At 43.3% G+C, this 27,622-nt stretch overlaps 1 protein-coding gene across 7 annotated transcripts in view; it reads left to right on the forward strand.

Moving 5' to 3' along the window:
• The window catches only part of iqsec1b (IQ motif and Sec7 domain ArfGEF 1b), a 178,684-nt gene that overhangs the window by 100,871 nt on the left and 50,191 nt on the right, over positions 1-27,622 (forward strand). The window contains exon 1 of one of the 7 annotated variants that reach the window (XM_036530232.1): positions 271-381. The exons of 4 other annotated variants lie outside the window; for them this stretch is intronic. In XM_036530232.1, the coding sequence (XP_036386125.1) occupies positions 305-381 (77 nt within the window). In that variant the 5' untranslated portion in view covers positions 271-304. Of the gene's footprint in view, positions 1-270; positions 382-8,252; positions 8,327-25,307; positions 25,480-27,622 lie in introns of those variants that run through there. 2 more of the 7 variants (XM_036530235.1, XM_036530238.1) reach the window with 2 other exon arrangements.

Raw genomic sequence — 27,622 nt, forward strand, 5'->3', positions numbered from 1 at the left:
CCGGCTCTGTCCCACTCAGGACTTGAGGGGGGCGTTTTAGGGGGACCGTGGGGGGAAGGGATGCTCGGCCGTGTCACCGTCGTCCCCGCGGTTTGCAGGCAGTGACAGGACCGCGTGCCATGTTGGGCTCTGCCTCTGCTCTCACACACACCTCAGCGGGCTTTAGAGGAGCAACGCCGCGCCCCGCTCACGCCGTGTAAAAAACAGGCTTCTGCCGGGCCTGATGGACCGCAGTTCCCTACAAAGAAGCCCGTTGTGATGGTAGAGCACTGACCTTTTCTCTTCCCCTCTGCCTCCCGAAACCATGTTGAAACTGAAAGCATTCTGTTTGGATTATTGGCAGTTCTTGTGTCTGCAGCCACTCAATGGGTTTTATAAAAGGTAAGATGAAATTTGTTCACTCAAATTTTCAAGTAAAATAATGGCCTGTGATCTGACCAATCAATCATAACTTTCTTTCTTGTGTCTTCCATGTGCCCAGGCCCTGTTTGGTTAATGAAATTATGTTTTGTGAAGTGCAGAGATAAAGATAGTTTGCTTTTTACATGACTGAGTAGTGTAAAATAACCTTTTTAATACTCTGATTGGGTATTTTGTGTACATATACAAACCTTTTTTAACACTAACCATTGGTTGTGCTATGTCTTAATGTTTAAAGAATACCAATCAAACTCCATAGTTAACATGGTGTTTACAGTGTCTGTGATTCCTGGAATTAATTTCCATCATTTCTTGGACTTTTCAAGCTGATTATTCAGTAATTGAGCCTCCCGTGTGCCCCCCCCCTGTCAGGACAGAGACTCACTCCTGTACCCTGCTGTTCCCACGGAGCTGCTTTGTGTGGGACAGTGAGAGGGGGACAGAGGCACCGCAGCGCTAGCTTTTCATTGCCGAAAGGCCTGGTAATGTGTGGTCTGTGCTGCTGTGAATGTCCCGGTACAGCTGTGGGCCGACATGCTCCAATGCGGCTCAATTTCACGCTCTCTCTTGTGTGCGGCTGCAGCCAGGGACCAGAACTTTACAGCAAGAAACACGCAGAGCACTCAGGGTCCCTCAGACACATGGGTGCACCTCACCCTCCCCCTCTCTGATCTTTTAGCAAGTTTTAATCTCCTTTCTCACTCCTCATCTGACTAGTGTGTTACAGGATTTTTGAGTGGTTTGGAATAATTTCTTTTGCAAGATAATTGTATTGGTGTTTTTAAGGCTGGTGGTTTTTCTCTCATCATGACAAAAGCCCTTATCAAAGTCAGTGCAAGCCTCTGGTCTCATATATCACACAAAGAAAGAAGTCTTCATTAACACATTGAAAAGTTTAAATGGTTCCGTCAGTGTTCTGATATTTCCGTTTCTGCAATGCACTTGTTTCCCCCTCATAAATTAGGAAATGGTGAACTGTATGGAGTTCTTCTCAGATCAAAGCTACTCGGTTTAACAGCATACAGATGCGAAATTGTAAGTGTAAAAATCTGTCTGCCCTTAAGGAGGTGTATCTGCGAGTGTGGATTGGATTGTCAGACACCTTCTGGGCCAGTTATTTATGAACCTGCCCATCCCCCCTCCTCATTTCTGTGTAGGCTATGAAATTCACCTCACATCTTTTATCTCCTGGCAGCACTGTTGTGGAAGGTGATTTTTGTTTCATTATAGACTCTGGGCATTAAGGAAGCTTCTCCTGTGTTATTTTTTTCTCAATCAGCTTTTCATTTGCATTTTTACATTAGATTAAATGGTTTACGTTATCCATTTCCTTTTTCAATGGTGTGTATGAAATATAATGGAAATCATCCAGTTTACATCATCGGTTTGTGTTTTTAGCATTGTGATTACATGCAGTCAAACCTCTGCTTCCTCGGAGGTATGCGTGGAGGGGGCAGTGCAACGTCGTGTTTCATGGAATGATGCTGGAGTTTGTATTCAGTGTCACTGTCACATGAGTCTGTTCCCAGAAATCCTCCTGAGAGCACATCAGAAGGTTCTCACTTCAGGGAAGCAGGCATATCACATTGTTAATAGAATTAAACACACATTGTCCTGAAGGTTTGATTAGATCAATTGTGAGAGTACTTAAAATACAGTATAAACACAGGAACATGTATAATCTTTTCCATGAATGTTTTAGGAAAGAAGCAACCGCTCCATAAAAAGCACAAGATTATAGAAATGGCTGCTGCTGTTGGAGTACCAGCTTTTGTATGGTAACCCCCTGTGTGTGTGGGTCAGTTCTCACATTACTGATCTGATCTCACATTGGGCCTTATAATCCTGTCTGTCTGTCTCCGGCCCTGGTGCCTCTGCCATTGTAATGAATCACTTTGTTGTTTTTTTGCTGTCCTCCTCCAGCTCACTTTCATGCGTGTGATAGCTATGCTCCAGCCCCTGAATTATTTAATTAGCCAAATCATTTACTCGGTTTGACATACGCAAGAAATATTGTGCTTAAGTGTGGGAAATACATAAATATAAATGTCCATGGCTAATTGCTGTAACTAATAGTACCAATTATACAAGAGGATTTGGCTGGAACAAAAGCTACTGTACTTTGTGATCCTCCAGCCAGTGACTTGTCCATTTTGGCTCATTCTGATACATGTTAAAAGGCATTACAAAAAGCATAGGAATATTGTTTATGGTTTTGTTTAAATATAATAACGATGTTAGCCTAACACATGTTTTTCACACAATGTCCCGTGACACACAGCCACAGAATAATCTTTTTATTGTGATTGCCAGATTCTGAGGCCCCTAACTGACGCTAATCAGAGAGGTCTCCGTCTTCCACGTCTTCCATTAAGCTGAGACCCTGCGAGGGCAGATAAGAGCAGCTGCTTGACACACTCAGATGCACAAAATACCTCATTGATATTCCCTTTCACCAACCCGTGGGTGGTGATATCGGCTTCAAACTTTTGAAGCTTGAGAAACAAAGCCCCGAGAGACATTAGTACAATTTTGTTTATTCTCAAACTGTGGTCCACGGCTGCTCAACCCTGCCTGTGTTGTAAGTAATGGGTGTGTCCTAATTTGTCCTGATTTTGTATATTCTCTGCCCCCCGTCCCCCCTCCCTTTCCCCCATCATGTATTCATTATCTTACCATTTCATTACGAGCATACAGTGGATGGTGTACAGAGTTAGTGGAGTGTGTAGTGTGCCTGTGCTTGTGTACTCCCAGTTCTGTTTTTGCAGTCAGTGTAGATCCTCTCACTTAGTGGTAGCTGCAGGATGGATGGCCATTGTGTGCTCTAATTGTCTTCGTGTCAGGGAGGCCCTGTAGCACTCAGTTTGAGTGAAGCCATTTTCTCCATTGTTTCATCCCCTTGACATGGCATATTACCAGCAAGGTCTCTGACCCAAGTGGAATTGTGCTTGGGAGTGTGCATTCCAGTAATGGGAGGGAGTAGTCCAACTGCTGTGACCCACTAAACACGCAGAAAATAAGAAGGAAAAATAAAAAGTGGCTGATTCCGCTCCTCATAATTAATGTATTATCCTAATGAATTCACTTGGATTTTTGGCACATGGTTTGAAGTTCAGCACTTTTCCTGCTGTTACAAACTGTTATTGAGTTGTCAGCAATGACCACTGTATCACAGCCCTTCGTTTTATTGCTGTCTTTAAAAATATGGGAAGGGTGGGTGGCTGGGACTGAGGGACACAAGAGTTTGTTGGAAAGCTTTCTGCAGACGTGAACCTAACACGTTTTTTTCCCCCACTGGCCTGTCTGTGGTTGCCAAGCACTAAGACAGTAATGAGAGAAGGCAAAAGGCTCGGCAGTAAGCTGCTTGTGTGTTACCTCTGGCAGCCGTTCAGGGGAGTGCCTCAGAATCCTTTTTAGCAGTGAAAGGAATGGAAAATAAAAGCTCTGTTAAAGGCATAGGGTAGCCGTATGGAGCTCTCCGTGGTGTCAGAAATACAGCAGTCAATGTAGTTAGTTGCATTAGGCATAGAGGTACAGTAATCATGTGTCTAATCACATTTGGGTGGCCACCAGAGTTTCTCAAATTAGAGAAAGAAGTGATCGCTACATAGTACTGTGCATATATGTGGTATATATTCACACTGCCCCTCATATTGGCTTCATACTGATGTGAACTGTCGCCAAAGCTAAGCAATTGTGACTTTACTAGAATTGTGCTAGGATATGTGAAAGCCAGTGACACATTGATAGATGACCAGGCCATCAGCGCACGTGTCGTTTTCTATTGTCATGGTGAATGTGCCGTAGCAGCTGTGGGTGTGTTCTGTTCCCAAGTGCCTCAGCCTAGCGCCCTGAGGCTGCCATCGCACAGACAGCTGAGCACACACACAAGCATCACTTTCCCTAGCCCTGGGCCGCTGGGTAGGTGCTGGAATGGGCCTGAGACTTACAGCGCGGTCACCCACTCGGTGACTACCACAGGTTAATCTGTCTAGACCTCGCTGGAGGCAGGGAGTTACCACTCCACCTGGGAGCTTTGTGTGTCTGCCAGCTCTGCAATAGTGTATTAACACTGAGAATCCTTTTCCAAGACCCGATGGCCTGAAAGTCCTTCTCTGTAAAAGTGAGAGACAGCACCCTCTAAATATGAGTTGTATCATGACCCTCCCCCCCAACCCCACCCCACCCCTACCCCTCCCCCATCTTAACAGAGCATCTGTAAACCTTGTGGGTGAGCTGCGTGGACTGTGTGCACCTGATTTGCGCCTGATTGCTTCTGTGCTCCAGGGTCTGGCTTCCTCCCATCCTCCCCCTCTCTCTGTCTTTCCTCCCTAGTTGTGCAGCATAAAATAAATGTGCTCTGACTAAGCTGGCACTGAGATACCATATCCATTGGACTCAGGGGAAGCATCCGACACACAGTACCAGCTGTTTTTGCTTCCCGCCTCCAGCGTCCCATGCCACATCTTATCCACAGAGCACTTATCTTCAGGGACCTCCACTCAAAGCTTCTGGGCTTTCATGTCTTACATAAGCTTCTATCTAGAGGTTTACCAAGACATTTACCAAGGTTTGCCCTGTGCAGATATTCACATACAATGCTTTTTTGTCATTTTAAGTTTAGAAAAGTATGCTGCTGAAAATGACAGAGTAAATGCACAATCTGTGTTCATTTTTGTAACTGTTAAAGCTGTTGTTGATTTTGATGTCTGAATCAGTGGAGTAATGTAAATAATAAAATAATGTGGGTGGTATATGACATCACTGCGTTGTGGCAGCATTCAGGTGTAGTAGCTAGAGACAGGGCTTGTAACCCAAATGTTTCTTGTTTGATCCCTGGTGGAGTACTGCTGTTGTACCCTTGGGCGAGATACTTCAGCTGTATTGCCTCAGTAAAGATACAGCTGTGCAAATAGGTGATGTTAAAATTATTACTTATTGTTTGTGAGTTACTATGAATAAGAGCCTCCACTGAGCAACTGTAAAAATGTGTGTTGGCAAGCCCATGTGAACTGCAGCCTAGCACTGAGTACAGAGATAGTGTATGTCACCCTTACACAGGCGCTTTTGAAAGTTTCAGACAAGATCAGTGATCAGTGTTGTACTTGGGGCTTTCTGGAGAGTATTTGGGGGTATGTAAGGGGATTCATTTATCCCCAGGTCAACTGCAGTGTGGATGGCTCACAATCAGTACTGTACTTTCCATATCTGGAATGCTTGCATCATCTTGATTGCTTCCCCAGTTGTTTGGCAGCAGGAAACTGAGCACTTAGACAGGCTGGATTAAATCAAACAAACTCGCACTTGCAGCGCAGTCTCTGGATGGGCTTGGCATGAGTCATGAATATGCAGTTAGTGCAAAATGGAATGCATTCATTTGGTTTAATCCTCTTTAATTCAATTCCTCTAACATTACAAAAAAAATATCAAACTCTGTCACCACAGTGTGTGTAATTTGTGGTTTTCGTGTTTCAGTTAAATGTTGTTTCTGCTTGTATTATTGCTTATTTAGAATGTGAATCATATCTGAGAATAAGATTTGTTAATAAGGTCTGAGATAATCAGATATGATTTACCACAAAAGACATTCATTTTTAAACAGTACCACTTCATGTCCCCTAGTAGTAATTTTTTCCTATATTTACACTTAGGGATCAGTTAAAAGTTTCCTCTTATCTTTCACTTAAAAGTAAATGCAACTATTACTTTTTCAGTACAATCACAGTTTTTTCCATGTCTTTCAGTGTATACAGTTTCTGGCAGATTTTATGTGTTTCAACTTATTCATGTGTTAAATGTGATCTTTAAATTCTACATTTGGTTTAATATTATATTAGAGTTGTCTCATACTGTTGTTGGCCATATTCTAGATTAGAGGGAGAATGAGTTAAAGCCTATGCTCTTCTTCCATGTCCAGTATATGTGAAAAAGATTGATGCAGGTCTGAAGTGGCTTAAGCTGTAGTAAATGTAGTATATGTGCTTGTTCAGAGCATAGTCTGCAGTGTGGTTCAAAACTAGCTGTGTCATCTGCTGACAATAACCAGGAAGCCACATAGTGGAACAAATTGTTCTACCAGCGGCAGGGGTGGGAAGGTCGGCCGTGGTCCCCTCATAACACACATCTTGTCACCCTATGACTTGCCAAGTTTGCATAAGGTCAATGAAGTAGCGCCTGTTTTCCAGTTAGTGCCCAGATCACTGTAGCCTGAAAAATAGTTGAATTTCCCTGTGTGTGAATCAGAGAATTGCCTTCACAAGGGTGGAGATTGTTGTGAATACACTAGCCTGACATGCAACTGGAGATCATATAGGTTTGGTGAAAAAAGGAAGAAAAGGCAGATTAGGTTGATATTTTTAAACTTTGCACAGAATAATGACCCATGACCTAGCTCTCACATTGGCACCAGAGTCACTGTGGTCCACAGATAATGCGAATTAACATAATATGAAGTTCCTTTTCTGCTTGACATTGTATTGTTTTATTCTACTGTGTTTCATTTTGAAAAGGATGCATACATTTTATCAAAGCAGTTTTCACAATGCAGGAAGTCTGAGAAGTCTGAATTGTTAAGCAATTATCTTTTGAGCAGCAGGGATTTTGCGTCATACATGGATCTTAAACAACACTGGGCCTTTGTGTTCAGAAGCAGCACACATTCTTTTTAGACTCACCCAGATTTGCTACTTACTGCTTTGTGCAATATGGATAATCATGTTCAGATTCGTCATCAGTAACCACTTTCATCAAAATTTTAAAGCCACTATAGTGGCCATGACTAAACCAGGTCCTCAAGCACCAGTTAATGTGCATTAAATTTTACTCTTTGCAACCATCTCATTTTCTGACTATATTTCTCTCTTTCTCCCTCCTTCTTACCCCCTTTCTTTCTCAATCTCTCTCTCTCTCTTGCTCCCTCTCTCTCTCTCTCAATGACCTCCCCGGTGTTGTGTTTGGGTCTATTTTGAAATAACAGTGGACTTTCTCAGTCATGAATAGCACTCAGAAACCAAGCCCTGCATCACTCTTCTGTGGAACTTGATTATGACCTCACTGCCTCTGTGGCAGACCGGACAGGAGTGGCTGCTGAATGTGCTCTGTGTCTTGGGCTTAACTCAAACCCCATCAACGGTAAACAATCCCATGTTTATATTCCTTTACATTACCCCTGTCATGTTATAAAGACTGACTTAATAGTATAAATGTTTCTACCCAAGCTGAGAACATGAGTTAAACTCTCCCCCGCCTTAGTGTTCCATAGGGAGGTGTGTCACTGTTGGACCGGGGCCTGACTGCTGCCTCTTACAAGGAGGCCAGCCAACCACCCCACAGACAGCGGGGAGTTTAGACAGTCCCAACCAGATGATTTAGGGTGTATTGTGATCCACAAGTAAGTGATAGCAAGGGAAGGAGGGCTTTGGGGTGCGTGTGGACAGCCTGCATTATAGAAGTAAACCGTAGACTCATTTTCCTAGTATTCTGTACTTAGTGGCTTTGCCATACTTGGTAATGTCTGAGCATGTTAGCCTCACGCTCACTACTGACTTGAACAGCTCAGTGGAACGGGACAAATAAAGCCAGACGAGGAGCTCATGAAGCGCAACAACTGCAGTAACTTGAGCTGTGGGAAGAGGAATTAGTCATTTTTTCTCGGGAGGGTTAGAAACACGGGACAGATTTTGTGGTCCTGTGAAAAGCGGAGGGAGCGGCGTGTTTTAAAGCTGGCAGTTCTTGTCACTCGCTCCGTGGCAGACTCTTGACTGCGGCGCGTACCTGTGACATTTCTACCCTTGTTCCCTGTGGACCACAGAACCTTTTTCAGACAAGCCTCAAGCCACCAGACGAGCTATGTCACTGCAATGTGGAATCTAATGTGGAAGTACTGCATTTCAGTGAGGACGTTAAGGTAGGGTATCCTATTTCCGCAGAGGCGAGCACTGCCGTGGAGTGCTGGAAAAGGCATCCGTCAGAGCCTCTCCAATAGAGGGGGTGCTCCTGGTCCCCTCATAGCTGTCACATGTTATGCACATTTAAAGTACTTCTGGAGATGCGTTAGATCCAATTTGCCATGCACTCATCACATGTTACTGGTGCCTGCTATTTAGTTTCATAGTAAGGAATTAGGTTTTCTCATCCGGAGGTAAAATATTTTGTTTGTCTGTGTCTATATGATTGACATTTCCCTCTTAATGTTTATCATGTTGATAAACATTAATTTGACTTTGTAAGAATCCCTTTTGTTTTGTTGTTTGGTATAATCTCTCAAATCTGTAGTGGTTTGACTGCATGGATATGCTTCGCTATATGTTCTGTGTGTCTCCAGAAGTCATTTTCAAGGTGTTCATTTTAAACATACAACAACAAAGCAATGAAAGCAGTGCCCTGTGTTGAGCTGTCATTTATGTGTTCAACAGCTGGGGGAAGACTGGTTAGTTTGCTTCTGCCCATCCCATGTTTTACTGTATTTATCAGCCTTGCATGGTAGGATTGCAAGAACAAAGTTGAAACTAAAGCATGGACAGCTGGGGTCATGCATAGCCACATTTATGACCCTTCATCCCATTAAAAGTCATCCAGAGGTTTAATTTTGTGTATGGCTGACTTTTACAAGCCCATCAGTAAAAAAAGAGTTAACGCATTTATGGCCCCGCGCTTCTGATGATTTCAGTTTGCAAGGCTTCAATTAGTGGCTACAGGGTTAGACCAGAGCCTCCTTAGTCAGCGAATTAGCCGATCACAACCCATAAATTGTATGGTCTGTAATTCAAGCCTCATGGATTGCCCGGGCATAGTTTAAGTTTTGTTTTTATAGGAAGCTGTACCCTACTGGAATCAACCAGCGTACTTATTTTATTATAAGCAGCATACTTATTTTATTGAATTTCTATTCTGCATCTGGTACATGTAAAAATTCCTGTGTGTCTTTCCAGTCCTGGTGTTACATGAATTTTCCTCTCATGTTTGTAGAGTGTCAGTTTCTCTTTACACGTGTCTCAGTTTTGTGACTAATTGTAGCCCCGGTACCCCTCCCCCATACACACAAACACACACATGTACACACACACACAGATGCCAGATGTTCGACATGAGACAGCAGTGCTTGAAAGGGAGTGTCCCATCACTAAAGACACAAATAGCACTCAGAAGTCATCTTCATCTTGCTTTGCAAAGTACAAGAAGCTTTTTCTTAAATCAATATTGGATTTCAGTCAAACCAATGTAGAATCATCACATTCACCTCAGAGGGGTCACTGTGCAATAGAGAACTGTAAAGTGTCTACACATGTGATGAAAAGGTGTTTAGCCACTGCGTGCCCCCTCATTTGGTACCGAAGCAGAGCATTTTAGAATCAGCCCTCATCTCTGCTTGCCCACGTTTTACTGCCTTTCACAGTGTTTGCTGAGTCTGAGAGATCGTTTCTGCGATAGCAGTCTTCGCTGGAGGAAACGGCTGGCTTCTCCTCTCTGTCGGCCACAGGCGATTGCATCCCACAGGAGGAGCATTCCTGAGGCCTTGAGTCATACCTCAGAAAGTCTTTCATTTCGGAGCGCAGGCCTTGCTCACGTTTGTTCGTTTTCCTGAGCCCCCCTGTTTTTCCTCTCCCCTGCTGCCTGTCTGCAGCCTCCCTGAGCCTGTGTCCTCTCAGAAATCCTTCAGAAAGAGGACCACAGCTGCTGGGGGAAATGCCGTACCTGTTTCCCTCAAGTTATTTGTAATAAATTCAGTTTCAAAGGCCGCCTGCTTTTTTTGTCGACAGCCCGGGCAGGCTTTGATAGTTTGCTCTGAGTGAAATGTTTTTCAGAAGCTGCCTCTGTACTGTCCGGTCCGTTAAAAGGCTGCAGTGAAACAGTAGAGCAGGGGCAATTTGATCAGGGGCATTAAAGCACAGTCTGAGGGAGCAGAGGGTATTATTAATTTACTCCATGTCCTTAGCTGAGCCTCCTGTGCCCGCTCGTGTCATGTTCCGCTCACTCTCCCTCTGAAAGGACAGGAAGCCAGCGCTCTTCTGCTTTCCCATTGAAAACTTTATGAATCTCACGGATTCGTTCCATGTGAGGAGCAGAGCTCTGCCTGACTGTGCTGTCATTTTCCACGTCTGGGATTAGGCTCGGGGGGGGAACACACCCTTGCTGGAAACCTGTCTTTTGGGGGAATAAATCTCCTTGGCTCATACCAGCCGCTCCACCTTGGAGAGTTCTTTCAGGAGGCCAGCCTGTGTGTGCTGCTTTTGGCTGCACAGCCATAAACAAGGGCAGACTTCAGTCAGATGCCAGGCTTCTCCACAGACAGAGCCTCCCTCGTTGTGGAAGGGACTCAACAGCAAAAACTGTTAGCACAAGCCCTGCGAGTTATCCTTTTCTTTGGAATACGTGCGTGTCTGTTCCCTGGGGAAAGGTTTTTTTTTTTTTTGTTTTGTTTTGGGTTGTTTCTGCAACACGTTCAGCTGAGTGACAACAAACAACAACATATGAAGAGCAGAGAGCTCAGTCAAATGGATCTGTAGCCCCACTGTTGGTGAGTAAGAGATTTTGTCTGATTCATTGGAGTGTAAGATTCTCTCTGATTCACTAGGGTTCAGCTGGTCTGGAATGGCTCTGAAATGTGGGATGGGTTTGCACAAGTGGTGGACTGCTTGAATATTGTTATCTTTTGACTTATCGGGTCATATTCTCCAAAGCATGTGAAAGAGCATGTATTGTGGGGTTTGCAGGAAGAGGCTGAAGCCATCTCTTACTCTTGCTGTCCTCTATGTGTTCTGACTTTGGTCAGGAAAGGTGGTCTCTGGCTGTACCACCAAAGATGTCATTTACAAGGAATTTCACGCTTTCCTCCTGACTATGTCAGGAATTCTTTTCATCATTATTGAGTTTGTTTTTGGAGATTTCAGCTGGTTTTTCTGGTGTTAGTTGTTACATATGAACAATGTGTGGAGAAATTTTAAGGGCTGAAGTGATTCAAAAGTGTGTAAAGGTATCTTTTGTGTAAATAACAATGCATACACTGAAACTAGATTACTTTTTGCGTATGTGCTTGTCCGAACTCAGTACCTTGTCCATTTCTTTCTGTGTAGAGTTTACAGGTTAGGAATTTAGAGGTATTCGTCTGACATGATTGGGGTCTCCTTATGCGATTTCCCCTCGATGGAACACACCTGATGTCCTCATGTTGGCAGATTGGTGCCTGACAGAGGACAGGAAGAGGACAGAGAGGCAGACTTTGCCATTAGATTAGCTAGATCGTGCTGTATATAGGGGCATGGTGTTTTAAATGAATTGTTTCATCTCCTGCTGCTGCTTATAGTGAGGGTTTCAGGTTCCCCGCTTGTATTTCTGACACAGTGCCAGTATTGTAATTAGCTATTATTAATATTTTAATACTTACGTTTCATGTTTCTGCAGTTAGTGGAAGTTTCATTTTACAGGCCTTTCTGAAGGGGAAAAGAATGTGGAATGTGCAGATTTTTGTCAGTTCTTTTGTTTTTGTTAATCAATTTTCGCTCCACCTTTTTTTGTCCTTTGGGGGTAGTGCCTAACCCTGGGAGCATGCACTGTAATCTGTGTTACAAAGCAAAAGCATATATTGACACTGCACTTTTGTAAGAGGTGCTGAACCAGCCAAAAATCTGAAAGAAATAAAATGAGACTGGTAAACTGTACATGTATCAATTTAGAGTGAATAGCTGTTTGTGGCCACTGAGTCCCACTAAGCATTTATTTGGAGGCAATCTAAACAACGAACACAAACCAGTCCTCACTGTTGGGTCTCTACATCACAAAAGAGATCTAGGGAGCTTGTCTCCAGGTGACACTTTCATTGCAAACCTCTGTTCTTGGTCAGTTTCAAGTAATAGAATAAAATATAAAACTTTTCAGAAAAGGTAAGGAACAATGTATCAAACGTATGACTGCTTTATTTAGTGGAGTGCTTCTGTAGTTCAGCTCAATAGTACCACATTTCCATTGACACAGCTTTCATATACATGACATTAGCTGTGCCAGCGTAGTATCCATCAGGTTTGGTGTCTTTTTCATACCTCTAGTTAACACACTGGAAGCGTCTTAATAGTTATTTTTTCCTGTCTCTGAACAACATTGTTTATTCAGGGCGTCAGTTGTGAAAAGGTTTTGTCAAATGCAGAGGAGAGTGGAAATTGTAGTTTTATATTCTGCATAATATCCGATGATAACCAAATGACAGAAATATTGCTCTGTTGTTGTCTTTACATGCTTTGTCTTCCTCACATGTAATTGTATGTTGTTTATTATGGTGTTTTGAATTATGGAACATTCTTTAGGTTAAGATCTACATTGTGCAGCACAGTCATTTACAACTAGACATATATTTCAAAAAGGGCGTTGCTGTACTCACAACAGACAACAATAACCTATTCTTCCAAACCCATAGCTAGCTACTGTAGCCAGCCACTTTTATATGTCTTTGTTTTTCTTTTGTGTGAAAACTATTACTAGTCTTGTAGCTGCTAGATTTACAGCAGCCAAATAAAATATGGAGTATATTTTAAAATGTAGAAAAAATGTGCTATTACTTAATAAATGACCTACACTGCAAAAAGTGATAAAATAAAAAATGAAGGGATGAATTGAAGCTTCTCTGAAATTTTAAAAAGAATGAAAAGACATGTTTGTGTGCAACACCTGTGTTAACAGCTGATTCTTGGAATGTCCAGCTGTGAAAATGAAAAATAACTTGATCTCAATATCATTTGGCCTGAGATTTTACATTGCTTTCCACAACAAAGGAGAGTAGTATAAAACAGTGGTATTTGGCAAATCATTGTGTGTTCCTCTTCACTGGTTACTTACAATCAATTTATATGGTAGTCATAACCTGAATCCACTGGGGAGGGGTCAGCATTTGCAAGTGGCTCATTGGCCTAAAATCAGTCCAGTATTAGTTTGAGAGTGTCATGCCACTGGCATAATTCATTTGACCTACAACTTCTGCCTTAGGAGCGATTTGTTAGGAGAAGTCACTTTAGGTTTTGAAGGGTATATTCGAGACTTTGAATCAAATACTTTGAATCAAATCCTTTTTTCGTGTTCCAGAAATGTCACTCCCTGTCTTAGACTTGATGAGACACAAAGGGAATATTTTTTGTTTTAGGAAACATTACTGATTCAGCTGTGCTAGTTACTTACTCACCTAGCCAAGTATGACATAATGGTAACATAACATCAGCACAGTCAAACGCCAAATTGAAAAGTTTAATTCCTGGACGATTGGCTGAAACACATTTTGCTCCTTTTAATTCATCAGTTTTCAATTTTTTGGGGGTCAGGGTGGGGGGGGGGCTGATCTGAGATCTCAGCTTAAACTGATTTCCTCCTTCTTAATGTGGTTCTAGTACTCCCCACACTCCCCTTTTGATGACCCCAGACCAAGGTCAGTCTCCTTACGGCCAGAGCACCAACTGGTCAATGCCTAGCCCGGCCTCAACCGCCACCTGGGGTGCTCCATGTTTTATACATTTCACAGAGTGGTGGCAATTTTCTCCAGTGTTCATTCAAAATTTATGGCTACAGTGACCTCCACACATTGAAGGGGTCACTTCATCTCCCACTGCACAGAGCCTGACCTCTAAGCATTCAGAAAAAGACCCCATACCCATGGCAACATTGTGTGGCTGTTAGGTTAGCCTTAAACCACAAAGTAATCTGTAAGGAATAAATGGGAATAATCTACAGAGAAATATATAATTTATCTAGAAGGTGAAATGTTTTGTTTTTTTTCTCATGTTTCTTTAGTCACTGTTTTTGAGGTTTCTTTTTCCTAAGAATATGTGATTTAGCATGCTACACCTTTCCCATTTCAAGTAGCACTCGGTCTCCCAGCGGGATACAGTACAGTCCATTATTTTCACCGCAGGGAACTAATGCTTATTTGAAGCGTATTTTTGTGTTCGATTTGAGCAAACACGCTCCATTTTCTGCAGAGGCCATGGAAAACTTTACCAACTGAAAGAAATAGCATTTGTGAGAAATTAGTGAAGAATGTGCTTCTTCTCCAAAGAGATGAGAACATGATGTATCATTACAGATCTCCATCACTATCAACAGCCCGCTGCTCTGCTAACAATAGGGCAGTCACAAGCTCTTATGTAACAGTTACAGACATAGTTACAGTTGTAATATTGCCAAAAGACACAGAATGGCAGGTCAACTGGAAGCTTTTAGAAAGGAAAAATAAGATTGTTACACGGAAGGACATTGATATGAATCTGATCATTTTTGTAGATAGGACTTCAATCAAAACCTCAATAACTATTCCAATTTGCATTTTTTAATACAGACTACATTGAGGATCAGAGATAACATGTCTCAAATGTTTTAGTCTCGTGCAGTGTTTTGGGAAGTGCAGGCAGAGAAGGAGAGGATGATTAGACATGGTCATGTGTCAGAATTTGGAGGAATTTTTAGATGGAAGGTTTTTTTTCTGACTGGGCAGAAGAGTTACCATCTGGAAATATTGAAGGCCTATTTATAACGACAACAGAAAAAAAATGTGGTTTGTGAATAAAGTAACCCTATATCCAGTCCTGGAGGACAACAAAGGAACTGTTGTTCAAGGAATATCTCACGTCTCTCTCTGAAGTCTTACTTGCCATTCTTCCAGAGAAAATATCCACTGTGATGATTATTTTAACAAGATTTGCTTCCAGCGCATTTGGCATTGGCTTAATCATTTTAGGGCTGTGGTGGAGTCATTAAACCAACATCACAGCCTATGTCTCTTTAGGAGAGGCATGTTTTTCTTTTTGATTTCGATTTTGGAAACAAAGGGAAAGAACAACACACACGAGAGAATGCCACATGAGTCCCAGAGGACCTCAGCTGCTGCTGTTATGCTAAGAGGCTAAATGAAGTTCATGGCCAATTGATCGCAGTAAAAATCTGCACAGCAGCCTTTTAGATGAATGTAACATTAGGAGTTGTATTTCTGGCTCATCTGTTTTCCTGGTCTTTGTTAAGATATTACGCCTTCAGATGCTCAAATGTTTTATCAGAATTAAAGTGGAGAGAGACGTCCATAGCACATTCATTGATCTCACGCCTTCAGTACAACAGAGCGTGCTTTGCGGTTGCAGTTCTCAAAGGCATCAATGTTATCACACAGGTTAATTGTTTTCTCTTTTGGGAGTTTGTTGTTCTTGCAGTTTAATACAGCTACAGAGCTCTAATACAGAGATCAGAGTAAGAAATGTTTTTTCATGTTTTCATGAAGTAGCTGTAGGCTATGTAGTATGGACTTGGTGCCCATTGTGTTTCAGTTTTTTACTATATACTATTAAAAATGAGGGATTGCTTCAATAGCTTAGTGGTGTGCTGATTTAAGGTTTGAGGATGTAGTTTATTGCTATTGTTGGATTTTCAGGCTTTGAAAAGCAGAGACAGGCTATATTGACCTGTACTTTGTGGAAAGGACTCTGAATACACCATGGCGGGTTTCTTCAGCAACTCCACTGGACCTATCACACGCCAGAACAGAAGAGGAAAAGGACTGAGAAAACGTGAACAGCAGTGGAAAGTCTCCTCATTTGAATGCTCTTGGGAACCACTGGAAATGTAATGGGAATAGATGTAAAATGTCTCCAAAAGCTTTGGGGCGTTTGCTTTTATCGCTGTTTCTGCCACTCTTCGCCCTTGAAAGCTCCATAAAACCGTTAGGGCTCATGCTTAGAGATGGGACCATTTTCGGTTTTCTTAAACGGGTCCCATTTTCAGATGAGGATTGCCTTCACAGCACACTTTGGGATGAAGCTTTAAGTGGCTGTTTTCAGTCGTTTTTAATTCCAAATGGTAAAATAAAATTGCCTGATTAATGATAGAATAACCCCAGCCATTTAGTTGTTACTATGCTGCGAAGCTAAACATTTTCTCTGTGTTCGCGCTGCAGTCTTTGCCACCTTTTTGGAGCTCTGGTTGTTCCTCGTGCTCTTCCCCTCTTTACTGATGATCAAATTATGCCAAACAATGCGGCTGAAAACAGGGGAGGGCAAGGACATCAATCACTCCAATCGGTTTCCTGCCACTTACCGTTCCTATTTTAAACGGGCAGAATTAATTACGGTCGTGGTAATTGTTCAGGAAATGTATTTGGTCATACTGGATTGTATCTGGACTAGACAGGACAGCTGGAAATCCTCCTTGTTTGTGGAGTGCGCTTCAGCACAGTGCAGCAGCACTCAGACTCCTGCCAGTAAGTGCCGTGCTGGATCTCAGCTTCCTCCCTGCTTCAGCTGCCACTGCAGCTAACCTGGGCTCAGGTAGGATCAGACCTATAGTACAGCTCGGATGCAGATGCACAGGTGAAGGCACAGCACATTGCATTCACTGTCCAACATTAAAAAATACTCCAGAATGAGGTATCACAGAGACCAGGGCTGTGCTTTATGTGAAAATCTGTGCTGTGTGAACTTACATAAGATGGCATGCTGCTGCACTGCAGCCCGCATCTCCACAGTCTTTTATATTCCGCTCTCGCAATGGCACAGCCGCCTTACTTGTATAATTAGCAAGAAATCTGGGCTTGTGGTGATGAATTCCCCTTAATCATCCAGCCGCCACTCTCCTCAGATCGCTATCTCCCCCTGTGCAATCAGCAGGCCGGTTGCAGATGGTGCCTGGTCCAGCGGATGGGCTGAGCGTAATCAGGGGAAGCCATGTGCGGATTGACGGGAGGGCAAACCAGAGGGGCTATCAAAGGGGCCAGGGCAGCTGGCCGTCGCAGCTCCCATTATGATAAATCGACAGCCCCTGTGCACAGTCAGTGGTCTCCACATAGCAATCTGTCTTCTTCCTGGCCTAATGAAAAGCAGTTTTAGCATGTGATTAGGTCTTAATATGGTGATGTTTGTGTGTGTGTATGTGTGTGTGTGTGTGTGTGTGTGTGTGTGTGTGTGTGTGTGTGTGCGTGTGTGCGTGTGCTTGTGTTTGTACACATATGAATGCATGCACGTGTGTGTATGCATGTTTGTGTGCGTGTGTGCATGTGTGTGTGTGCATGCGTGTGTGTGTGTGTGTGTGTGTGTGTGTGTGTGTATACAAGTGCATGCGCACATGTGTGCACGTGTCAGAGAGCAAAGTTTGCACATAAGCAGAGAACATGGCAGCTTCTGCCTGCCAGATTCTGCAAGATAAATCATGTGATGGCTTTAGAGAGACCAGGAGCATTAGAAATTCATTGCAGATTATTAATCCAAGGGAACGGATAATGTATGGTGAGGAGATAATGGATATGGGGGACACTGAGTCTTCACAAGGCATAATGACCATATTCTTTTTCAGAACATGAAAAGCACATAACAATTCATCCTTGAGCTACCATCAGTCAATTCACAATCATGCTTCCCTTTTGATATCTATCTTATCAAGTTCCACTCCCAGCAACAAAAGTGTGAATGTTAAATTATTTGGTTACAGAAACTATGGTGTAATGAATTGTCTTTGAAAATGTGAAGGAATGGCCTTATACTGATATTCCCTTGGAATAATTACAGCTCTGAAATGTTGACTCTTAAGGAAGTTTTCCTCTTCTGCCAGAGATGCCCTGAAAATAAAGCGAAACATACATTACAAATTCTCTTTGAAATAGCTGTTCAGTTCTGTCCTTTTCAGACTTTATCCAATGACGTTAAAGTGTGCTTAGACCTGAGAAAATTTGATGTCAGTTCTGTTTAAAATAAGTTGAATAAAATGTGAGTGTAGCAAACAATATAAAATGTATGGGCAACAAGCTAACCTGTATGTGTGGCTTTGTTCTGTCAGTACTGACCATGTTACCATAAAGGTCTTAAATTAGGATGCTACCCTTTCCACTAAAAGCTGTAGTATTGTATACTGTACTTTCAGGGTAGAGTTCTCCTCAATGATCATATTTTTTCTTATGCAATGTAACCAAGTTCTCCCCACTCAACGTACAACATGATGTGACATTATTGAATGAAAAAATCAACAGCCAAGCTTGTGCTACGTCAGTACAGAGCCTTAAAATGCTTCTGTTTTCATGTGCAAATTTGCCTTGTTCCCAAGACCAGGTTTATGGAGGAATGTACTTTATGTATTTCTGTCTTCCTAGTCCCATTTCTCAGAATACCTAAGTGGCATACGGTGTTGTTACTTGCTGAAACATATAACAGGCAGCCTGTGTATGCCTTGCATGTAGCATTTTTCATAGCCTAATGCTTGGATGTACTGTACCATAAACAAGATGTAGGATTCATTGCAAGCCACCCAAACATTGAGGTGAACCATGGTTTGTAGTCACCTAAAATGCAGTCCCAGTCTCTGCTGGCTGTACACAGTAATTCCCTGTCAGCCCTTTAATCTCAAGCATAATGTTAGCAATATAAGCAGTGCTGCTAATGCAAGAGCATAGCTCTTCAAGTCAGAAGGCACTGGAGGATGCTGTGAGTTTGCTAAGCAGAAGGCATATACTGCATTGGCTATGGAAAAAGGCAAATGGACAGTTTGCCTCAGTAATGTGGTGTCTATTCTGTAGTAACAGAGGAAAACACTGACAGACACACAGCTGGGGCAAGACCAGACAGCCAACAGGGCCAAGTTGCATGCAAGAGAAATGTTGGGCTGCATGCTGAGGTATTTCTTATGCTTCTAGTGTGGTTTATGTGGATCTAAGGGAGTGAAGTTACATACAAACTTGTCACGTTTTCAGTGTAATGACTTTATTTAGCTATTTGATTGCACTGAATGTGATGAGAACAATTAGGAATAATAAAAAAAAAAAGTTTCCACCATTGAAAAGGCCAGTGTATGAGAAGTTGCGGAAAATTGCTTGCACAGTTTCAAAGGCGATAACTTTTGAGCATACAGGCACTTACAGTGGACGCTCCATGGTTATTTGAAATGCATTTGATGTATATTTAATTAATGACCGGGGCCTATTTATTGGGGGGAACCGGTATGGGGCCAGGATAATGAGAAGTAAGCGGAGCGTCTGAGTAGAATGTTATCCTGGGCCGCTCTGTTTTTATCTGTTCAGTCTCTTGAAAGGGGACAGCCTTAGTGGGCTGTATAATTAGGGACAGTCACTCTGCCTCTTTGCCCTTGCTGCCTGAGCACAAAACTTGGCAACTCGACAACGGTCCCCTCCAGTGATCCCTGCAGGGGGTGATATTCCTGGGGTTTTGTAAGTAGCGGTTGCATCATTACTGAGTAGAGCAGCACTTAGGGAAATGACAGCGCTGTGTTCAGTACGTCGCGGCTGGACTGTAAACAGTCATTAAAGCCACGTGTTTATTTCAGCCTCGGTGTAAACAGCCATCTCACCGTGTCAGTCACTGAAGCTACCCAGCCCCCGGCGCCCACCCCGGGAATCTGAGCACAGGTACTGGCGCACTGTTTACCTCCCCCCCCCCCCTGCATGCCCTGCCGGGGTCAGAATGCCACGGTCACCGCTGCTGCCCGCTGTATAATTCTGCCGACGCATCATAAAATCACTCTCCTGTCATGTGGAAATGCGCTGGCAGGGCTGAGCTCTGCAGGTACTGCAGCGACTGCTCTGTTGCTGTATGTGCGCATCCAGGAGCATGTGGCAAAGCGTTCAGAGAAAGGTTTGATCCCCTGTGTAGTACCTATGGCCCCTTGGGCTCCATAGCAACCATGGAATACTCTCAGCGATGACATCACTGTGTAGAAAGGCAGAATTTCACGAAGGAGGACATGGCCCAGACTGGGGGAAGGAAAGAACCTGGAAAATGAATTTTCCGTTTCTGCTGAATGCTGGAAACATGTGGTCAGTGAGGCATTATTCTGGTGCTACTCTACCTTACACAGTGGAAATTCCCTTCTTTTATTTTTGTGCAAAAACTAATGAACTGAATCTAGATTGTGAATTATCAAATCAAAGAGAAGTGTAGCTGTGCTATGAATCTTGTTCCAAAGGCTTGTGGGATGTGGCTGATTGGTAACATTTACCCTGAAAAGAGAGCCCATTCTAAAAGGAAGCCTTAAACGTAATGATTCCCTGTCATGGAGCTTTCTCGTCATGTTTCTTTATTTTTTATTTATTTATTTATTTTTTTTTATGAACACTTAATTGTGTTCTTACTTATTATGTCTAGATGCCAAAGCGGTATGACAGTTTGATTGATTAAATTGAGATCCTTTCCTGTTTCTCTACCTTTTTTCTGGTTGTGTTAGACACAGTGATCAAACTGCTCTCAGAAGTTTTGCCAGTGAGTTTCTACTCTGCAGCTTCCTTTAATGAGCTCCCCTGAGTGGAGAGGAGAATGCATTGCTTCTCCCTGACTCACTCTCTCCTTGTTAATTGGTGAGAGATGGAAGCCTGCTGCGGTATATCAGCCACAGCCTATCTGTCACGTGCTCCGAGAAATCGGTGTGTTCAATTGTTCTATTTTTAAAACCTGTTTAGTCAGTCATATTCTTCAAACACCTAAAATAGTGCAAAGCTGTAATGCCTATCTATATCATTTATTATTATTATTTATTTTTATTTTTATTTTTTTTAGAAAAAAGAATCTTAAAAAATACAAACTGCCATTGTCAAAAGCATAGCAGAAGGTTTAGAACTGGTCTTGGTTTTTGTTCTTCTCTTTTAACAGAGAACATTGGAAAGAATGTTTAATGGTGGGTGTGCGATAAAACCGTTTACTTATTATGCATGAAACACTATGCATAATATCTTGCGCAGTCCAACATTATAATTCTATAATAAGACATTCAGCCACTGTGTCCAGCTCACTTAGTGAGGGATTTTGTTTCTTGGAATGGAAAAATATGAATGGCTTTATACTAGCTCCCTCTAGTGGCAATTTTGAAGATAAAATGAGAATTTTTGCACAGCAAGCCTTATCCACCTCAAAACTCATCTTCAGGTTAATTAAATTACACTAAACTAAATTGCTCTTCATGTTGATACAGGAAATTGGATTAGTTTTACTGGCCATTCATACTATACTGTAGTTATGGTTGTATGAATTAAAATAAATTGAGGAATATGTGACAGATGTTCTACTGGCTACTCCATTTGTTTTTCTGCTTGATTTCTGGTGACAATAATTAATTGTTTTGTATAATATATTTATATATTCTATATTTGCATAATAGAAGTTTTCTGTGAGGTAGCTGTACAGGTGATTTTTGTAACTCGACAAATTACGGTAAAACAGCTTGCCCAAAGACACAACAGTACATGACCCTGAGGTCCAAGGTACAGCTTTTGGATCACTGCACCACATGGTGGCTCTATATGAACTGACCTCTCATAGCAGCCCTTTAGCATGGATCCCATGCACAGCGCCTGTGCTATCTGTGATAGGCCGATTTTTCTATCACTCCCTTCTCATGCACGCATGAAATCTTAATCCAGATTGTAAAAACACGGCATCAGATGAAGCTGCTTTGTCTCCTGCCGCCATTTGAGAGACGGATTGAGTATCTGAACCCTGCGGTTAATCAGCAGAGCCGTCGGACGTGTTGTTATGGGGAGGTCAGGTCCCGGGGAGGCATATTGACTCATGAATCATGTATGGCCTCTTCACTGCGGCAGGCGTGTAGCCAGTGGCAGGGGGACGTTAGCGGTGACTGGATTCCTCCGCAGACCCTCGGTCAAAGGCAGAGACGCGCGCTCTCTCCGAGCAGGCACCATCTTTACTGCGTAGTTACCCTGCCACCTCTTATAGAGACGGAAGGCTAGGCTGGCTGTGAGGAATTACAGACATTTACTGCTGCTGACCTCAGCATCCCACCCGGGCCTGGCCCTAACGCAGCTATGTAGAGGAAAACGCTGGCACACATCCCCCTCTGGAAGCCCTATCAAACCCCCTTTACGAGCTCTGCTACAAACAAAACAAACCCTAAGGTGATTAACCTTTTTTATTTCCTGTTAAGAAGATTGTTTTCTCTAAAATATAAAGAGAATATGACCTCCATTTTCTGCCATTTATTGAGCATCCCATTTCTTTTCTCCAAAGATCTGTTGCGCTCGACATGAGGTAAACACGGGTTGTTGTGATGGGAAGGGGGGCGTAAAATCAATTGCCTGTGTGTTTGATGTCGTACAGGAAATTGACTCTGGGGGACATTCCTCTCTGAAGGTATCCATGCGATTTTTCAAAGCTATCACAGTCACTTCAACACACGAGCATGTTATTCTGCTATAAGAATAAAATTTTGTGCAAAATGCATAATTATATCAAATATGATGTTGGTGGAGGCACGGAGATGGTCATTAATCTGGCCTGTGATTTGTGGGCAAGCACAGCAATCCACCGCTTTCATGAGTTCAACAGACTTAGATGTACCGCTGACTGTGTTGAACCAAATGAAGATGTTTTACTTCCTGGTTTGAAAGAGCACAGTAATTTGTGCTTGTTATGTGTGTCCTGTGGAATACTTGAATGTAGCTGCCATCTGTTCACCCTTGAAAATATCTGTCCTCGTGCTTCCACGGAAGCAGTGAAATCCATTGGATATAGTAATACGCACAAGAGCAGGTATGTGACAGGTAGAGAGAGGAGTAGAGGGATGTTAGTTGTATGGCTTAAGGTGATAAGTTAATGTTGTAGTACTGAATTTCATTCTTCCAGTAAATCTTATTAATCTTTGCTTGTGATGACGTCTGGGCTTTTGTACTCTGATTATGTTATTTTTGCTTGTGTGTAGCTTTACCCTAGGGCTCTGAATGTCCCATATTTGCATTAACCCCTGCACTGTTTATTGAGAGACTTTTGCGTGTTACATTTGAATATTCGGATCATTGGATGATTGGGACAGTTTTTTTTCCTTCTCATTCGTCCTACTAAAAGAGCAGGAGGACGAGTGTCCCATGATTGATGAACGTTGCAGCCCTTATTATGATTGTGACGTCCCCTAAGCAGCAGTTGGAGCACTGATAAAGCACGTTGTCTGTGCCAGCGTGGGTGTTGTGCTTCCCATTGATTCATTACCGTATGACAGTGTGTAATTGAGAGGACATGCGAGTTAATGTGTACGCCACCGGTAGGTGATCCAAGGTGAGGGATTGTGAAAGGAGCAGGGACGCAGACAGCTGTTAGAGGAATGCAGAGTCACATTGTGCTGTCCTCCCGCCCCTCTCCAGCTGCTTTCTCACCAGATTGTGCTCCTCCCTGCAGAGATTCCTTTCCAACATTACATTTATTTTCAGCTTTCATTGAATGTCTCGCCTAACACGCCATGGGCGTTTGCAAAAACTGCTGCCATTTTACGATCTCTTGGTGGTCTGAGATGGGGGGAGGGGCAGGCTTGACCTTTGGGTGGTCATCGTGTTGTGGACCTCGGAGGGGCGTGCAGAGATTTATGTGCACTTCACAGAAACTTTATTGGGTGGGGTGCTTATCCTAGCCTGGAAAGAACGCAATAACATTGTAAAGCATTTGTTTTTGAATATTGCAACAGACTAAAATTAACCTAAAATGAAAGAGGGTTAGTTTCTGAAGGACTCCTTTCCTAAAACTGGGTGTGCTGCCTCTCACATACTCCAGAGGGGAGAGTGAGCTGAAGCACTCTCAGCTTTGAGTGCAGGCCTGCTTACCAGCTGTCAAAGAAATAGCTGAGCATCATCTGTGTTACAGTGCATTAAAACCTCAGAAAAGCAGTGAAGAGCTCTGTGTGCCTGTAAATTTCTGTTGATACTTACATGTTTATTTGTCCATAACTTCAGACAAAATGTTGAGCAATTAGATCCTGCTTTGAAAATAAGTCAGGGCAAGGGCAAGTTTGTCCTGCATGAAAACCAATACGATGGAGCCTCAGACTTACTTACTCTGGTGGAAGTTGCTACTCTGGCCTATTGACTCTTAAGCTTTGTTAAAGATTTAGTGTTCTGTAATGTTTTTAAAAGCTAATCTGAACCTGAGCTAATCAGGGACACCACCTGTCAAAAGCAGCAATCCCATTACCAGTAATCTCACACACAGCCAGCGCAGAAACCACATCGACCACTTGCCGTACTCAACGGGCTCAGCTGTGGCTTCTGCACCCACTGAGTCTGGGAGTAAACAGGGAGGGTTGAGGTGAGGGGAATCTTTTGGAATTCGTACCTCACTGGAAAGTTCAACCATCACGGAATCCTGATGTCTCTGTTAGCCTATCACAGTGTACAGCTGCAATGGTAAGTTTCTCGGCAAAACTGGAAGCAAGAATTCTGCTCATCCAGTTCATTTCTAGAAGATAAAAACAGAAACGAAACAAGATGGATTGCAGCTCTTCTTCGAGTTAACTTGACGAGACAAGGTTGATTGTTTACGTTTGGTTTTCCTTGTGCGTTTGTCATATTGCATCAATGAATTTCCTAGTTTTTTTGGTTGTTTTGCATTGTTTTGTATTTTTTTTTTTTTGTTGTTTCTTCTTTTTTTGCAAAGCTGCACATCACATTCAGTTGTGTTATATAAGGGGATACTTGGGCACGTATGGCAATGTCCTCTTTAATGCTGAGATAATTCTCTCGGTCCTCACTCCGGCTCGGAGCTCTCATTTCGCTCTGCCATTTGTCCGGAAACAAGCACTGACCTTGCAGTGCTGCGATACAGGCTCAGGACACAGCATCAGGGAGGAGACGGAGCAGCACCGGAGCTGCAGAACAAGTGGACATACAGAAGACAGCACAGGGAAAGAGAGAGAGAGAGAGAGAGAGAGAGAGATGGAGGGGGGAAGAGAGGGGGAGGGGGAGAGAAGCAGAGAGCAGGAGAGAGAAAGTGAGTGAGTGAGTGAGGGGGGAGAGAGAGACAGGAGAGAGAGATAGAGAGAAGGAGGAGGAGGAGGGGGCTAGTAAGCCACAGGGCCCAGCCCAGCTCATCGACGTTTAGGTGAATGTAGGGATCAGTAAATCCGTCGGCTGCAGGTCCCGGGCGTTCTCCGCCAGTGCAGCCCGGCAGCCACCCGGCTCCCTCCCTCCTCTCTTCCGGCCGCTTCCTTCCCCCTTTCTCCTCTGTGGGTACTGTACGGCAAACACCGTTGCGGAGAGGAAGTGTCCCGGCTCCGAGCTGGGCGCTGCTGTCATTCGGCTGGTGGCCGGCTGGAGTGCGGACGCTCTGAGAGGTAGGTGGCTCGACGGTGCGCGAGGGCTTGCTGCGGCAGCCCTGTTTACCGGGACACTGGCTCGGCAGGTGTCAGGCAGCTCAGACTGCAGCAGTAGCGAGCGGGCAGCTGCACCGGCTGCTGCTGCTGCTGCTGGGGCGTGCTGCTCCTCCATTCTGTAGTCTGATGTCATCCTGATTGTGATGCAGCGCTGCTTGCTGGAGGACACGGGGCTTTGCTTAGTAAGCTGAACAGGCGCGTTAACTTTCAGATACGGCTGCGATGGGATTTTCGGGAAGGCAGCGAGCCTCCCCCCCCTTGTAGCCCCCGTCCTCAGCATGATTCGCAACTCGTCTGCTCTCTCCGGAGCGTCTCCGTGGAGAGTCACGTCCATTCCTGCTGGGGGGTGGGAGGCGTCCTCATTTGGGGCTTTTCAATTAAATGCGTTGCTGTGCCGAGGCGGTGCTCAGTGATGAATTCACATTGATTTCTGAAATTGTTCCTGAGATTGCGCATTACATCAGGCTGTTCCCAGTTTGTGGAAACAGCTGACCTAAACAAATTATACTTGTTCACAGAATGGATGGCCTCCCTTGCCCTACCATTAGAACTAATTAAATGCCCTCCTGCACTAGGCTCTTTATTTCTCTCTCTCTCCCTGTCCCTCTCTATCTCTCTCTCTACCTCACACGCATACACACACACATATTTGGGTTGTGAGATATATGTTCTTATTGTTTCATCTCCGCTTTGTGTGTTTGTGTTGATCTTGAAAGCTACTTTTTCTTCTATCTCCAAGGCTCATGTTTTTTTTTCTTCTATTTGTTATGTCCTTGGGGGGACTTTGAGTTTTGGAGATTATGTTGCATTAATCTGCTTTGTATCAGATAATGCAACAATAATGAAATTCTCTGTGGTTATGAATAAGGATAGACTCAGCTGGGATTTCCTGTTGTTGTGCTCATAAATGCTTCAAGCACTTGCATGTGTTTTCCTTTCCAAGTTCCTGCAGGTTCATATAAATGTTGGCACGAGAGTGCAAATACAGTGATTTTATGGTATGTGATGTGATGCATGATTTGTAATTAATAGTTGCTATATTCAGGCCATGGTATTGTTTTCTCTCTCTCTCTCTCTCTCTCTCTCTCTCTCTGTGTGTGTGTGTGTGTGTGTGTGTGTGTGTGTGTGAAAATGATATACCAAAAAGAACTCACTGTAGGCAAGAAGTTTTTCAGAAGGATTCGTTTCAATTTCCAATCAGTATGCACCTTGCATTTTGTGTCTTTTTTCAGTACAAAAAGAGATGTTATCTTGATTACTCATGAACAGTTCATGTGAGCAATATCCTTGAAATATCTTTGTTTTGACTTCAAGCTTTTTTTTGGGGGGGGGGGGGGCTGTGTGCACATTGACATAAAGCCTTTATCATTCAGTGCCAAGAGTTCCCTGTCTGGTCTATGCTCCCTGTTCTAATCAGATGGACCCAGAGCATCATTTGACATTCTTCAAGGGAGATAAGCTAAAATCACTAGACTGCTCCATTTTCATCGTTAGGCACCAAAACAGCACACTCACAGAAAAGCATTTGTGTCTCCTTCACCATTTACCTTGTAATTAAAGCACCCATTCCTTGAGAGAGGAAGAGCCGGCGAGTGACTCAGGGACATGTGCTTCACAGCCTGCATCCTTCCTTTTCCTCATAGGAGTTCTCACTGTGTCAAAAGTACTCTGTCTGCTTTTGATAGAAAAGCACGATGAAGCTGGAAAGTCACTTATAAAGAAAAAAAGAGAGATCACATCGGAGATTCGCTTACAGCAAAGAGTAATCTGGATTCTAAGGTAAATTTGGCTCCATAAGTAAGATCTCGATTAAACGGGGTATTCTGTGGAAATTTGTGATAATTTTCTTAAAATGCATTGTTTTGGAAGGATGATGCAGCAGTTTTTACCAGAAGAATCTTTGGTTTGTTCAGCCTGGGCCAGACCGTCACATAGAAACGCACGAGGAGCTCAGCTGAGAACTGCGTGGCGTTTTATGCCCTTTTTCCACACACTGTGTGAGTTGACTTCAGACTGCGTTCAGACAAAACTATTTAATTGCACGGTGTCTGCTCTGATGTGTTTGTCAGCACAGGATTACAACGCAGCTTTCCAGTTAGTAATT

Source organism: Megalops cyprinoides, chromosome 6 (genome assembly GCF_013368585.1).
Source record: "Megalops cyprinoides isolate fMegCyp1 chromosome 6, fMegCyp1.pri, whole genome shotgun sequence".
NCBI classification, from domain to species: Eukaryota; Metazoa; Chordata; class Actinopteri; order Elopiformes; family Megalopidae; genus Megalops; species Megalops cyprinoides.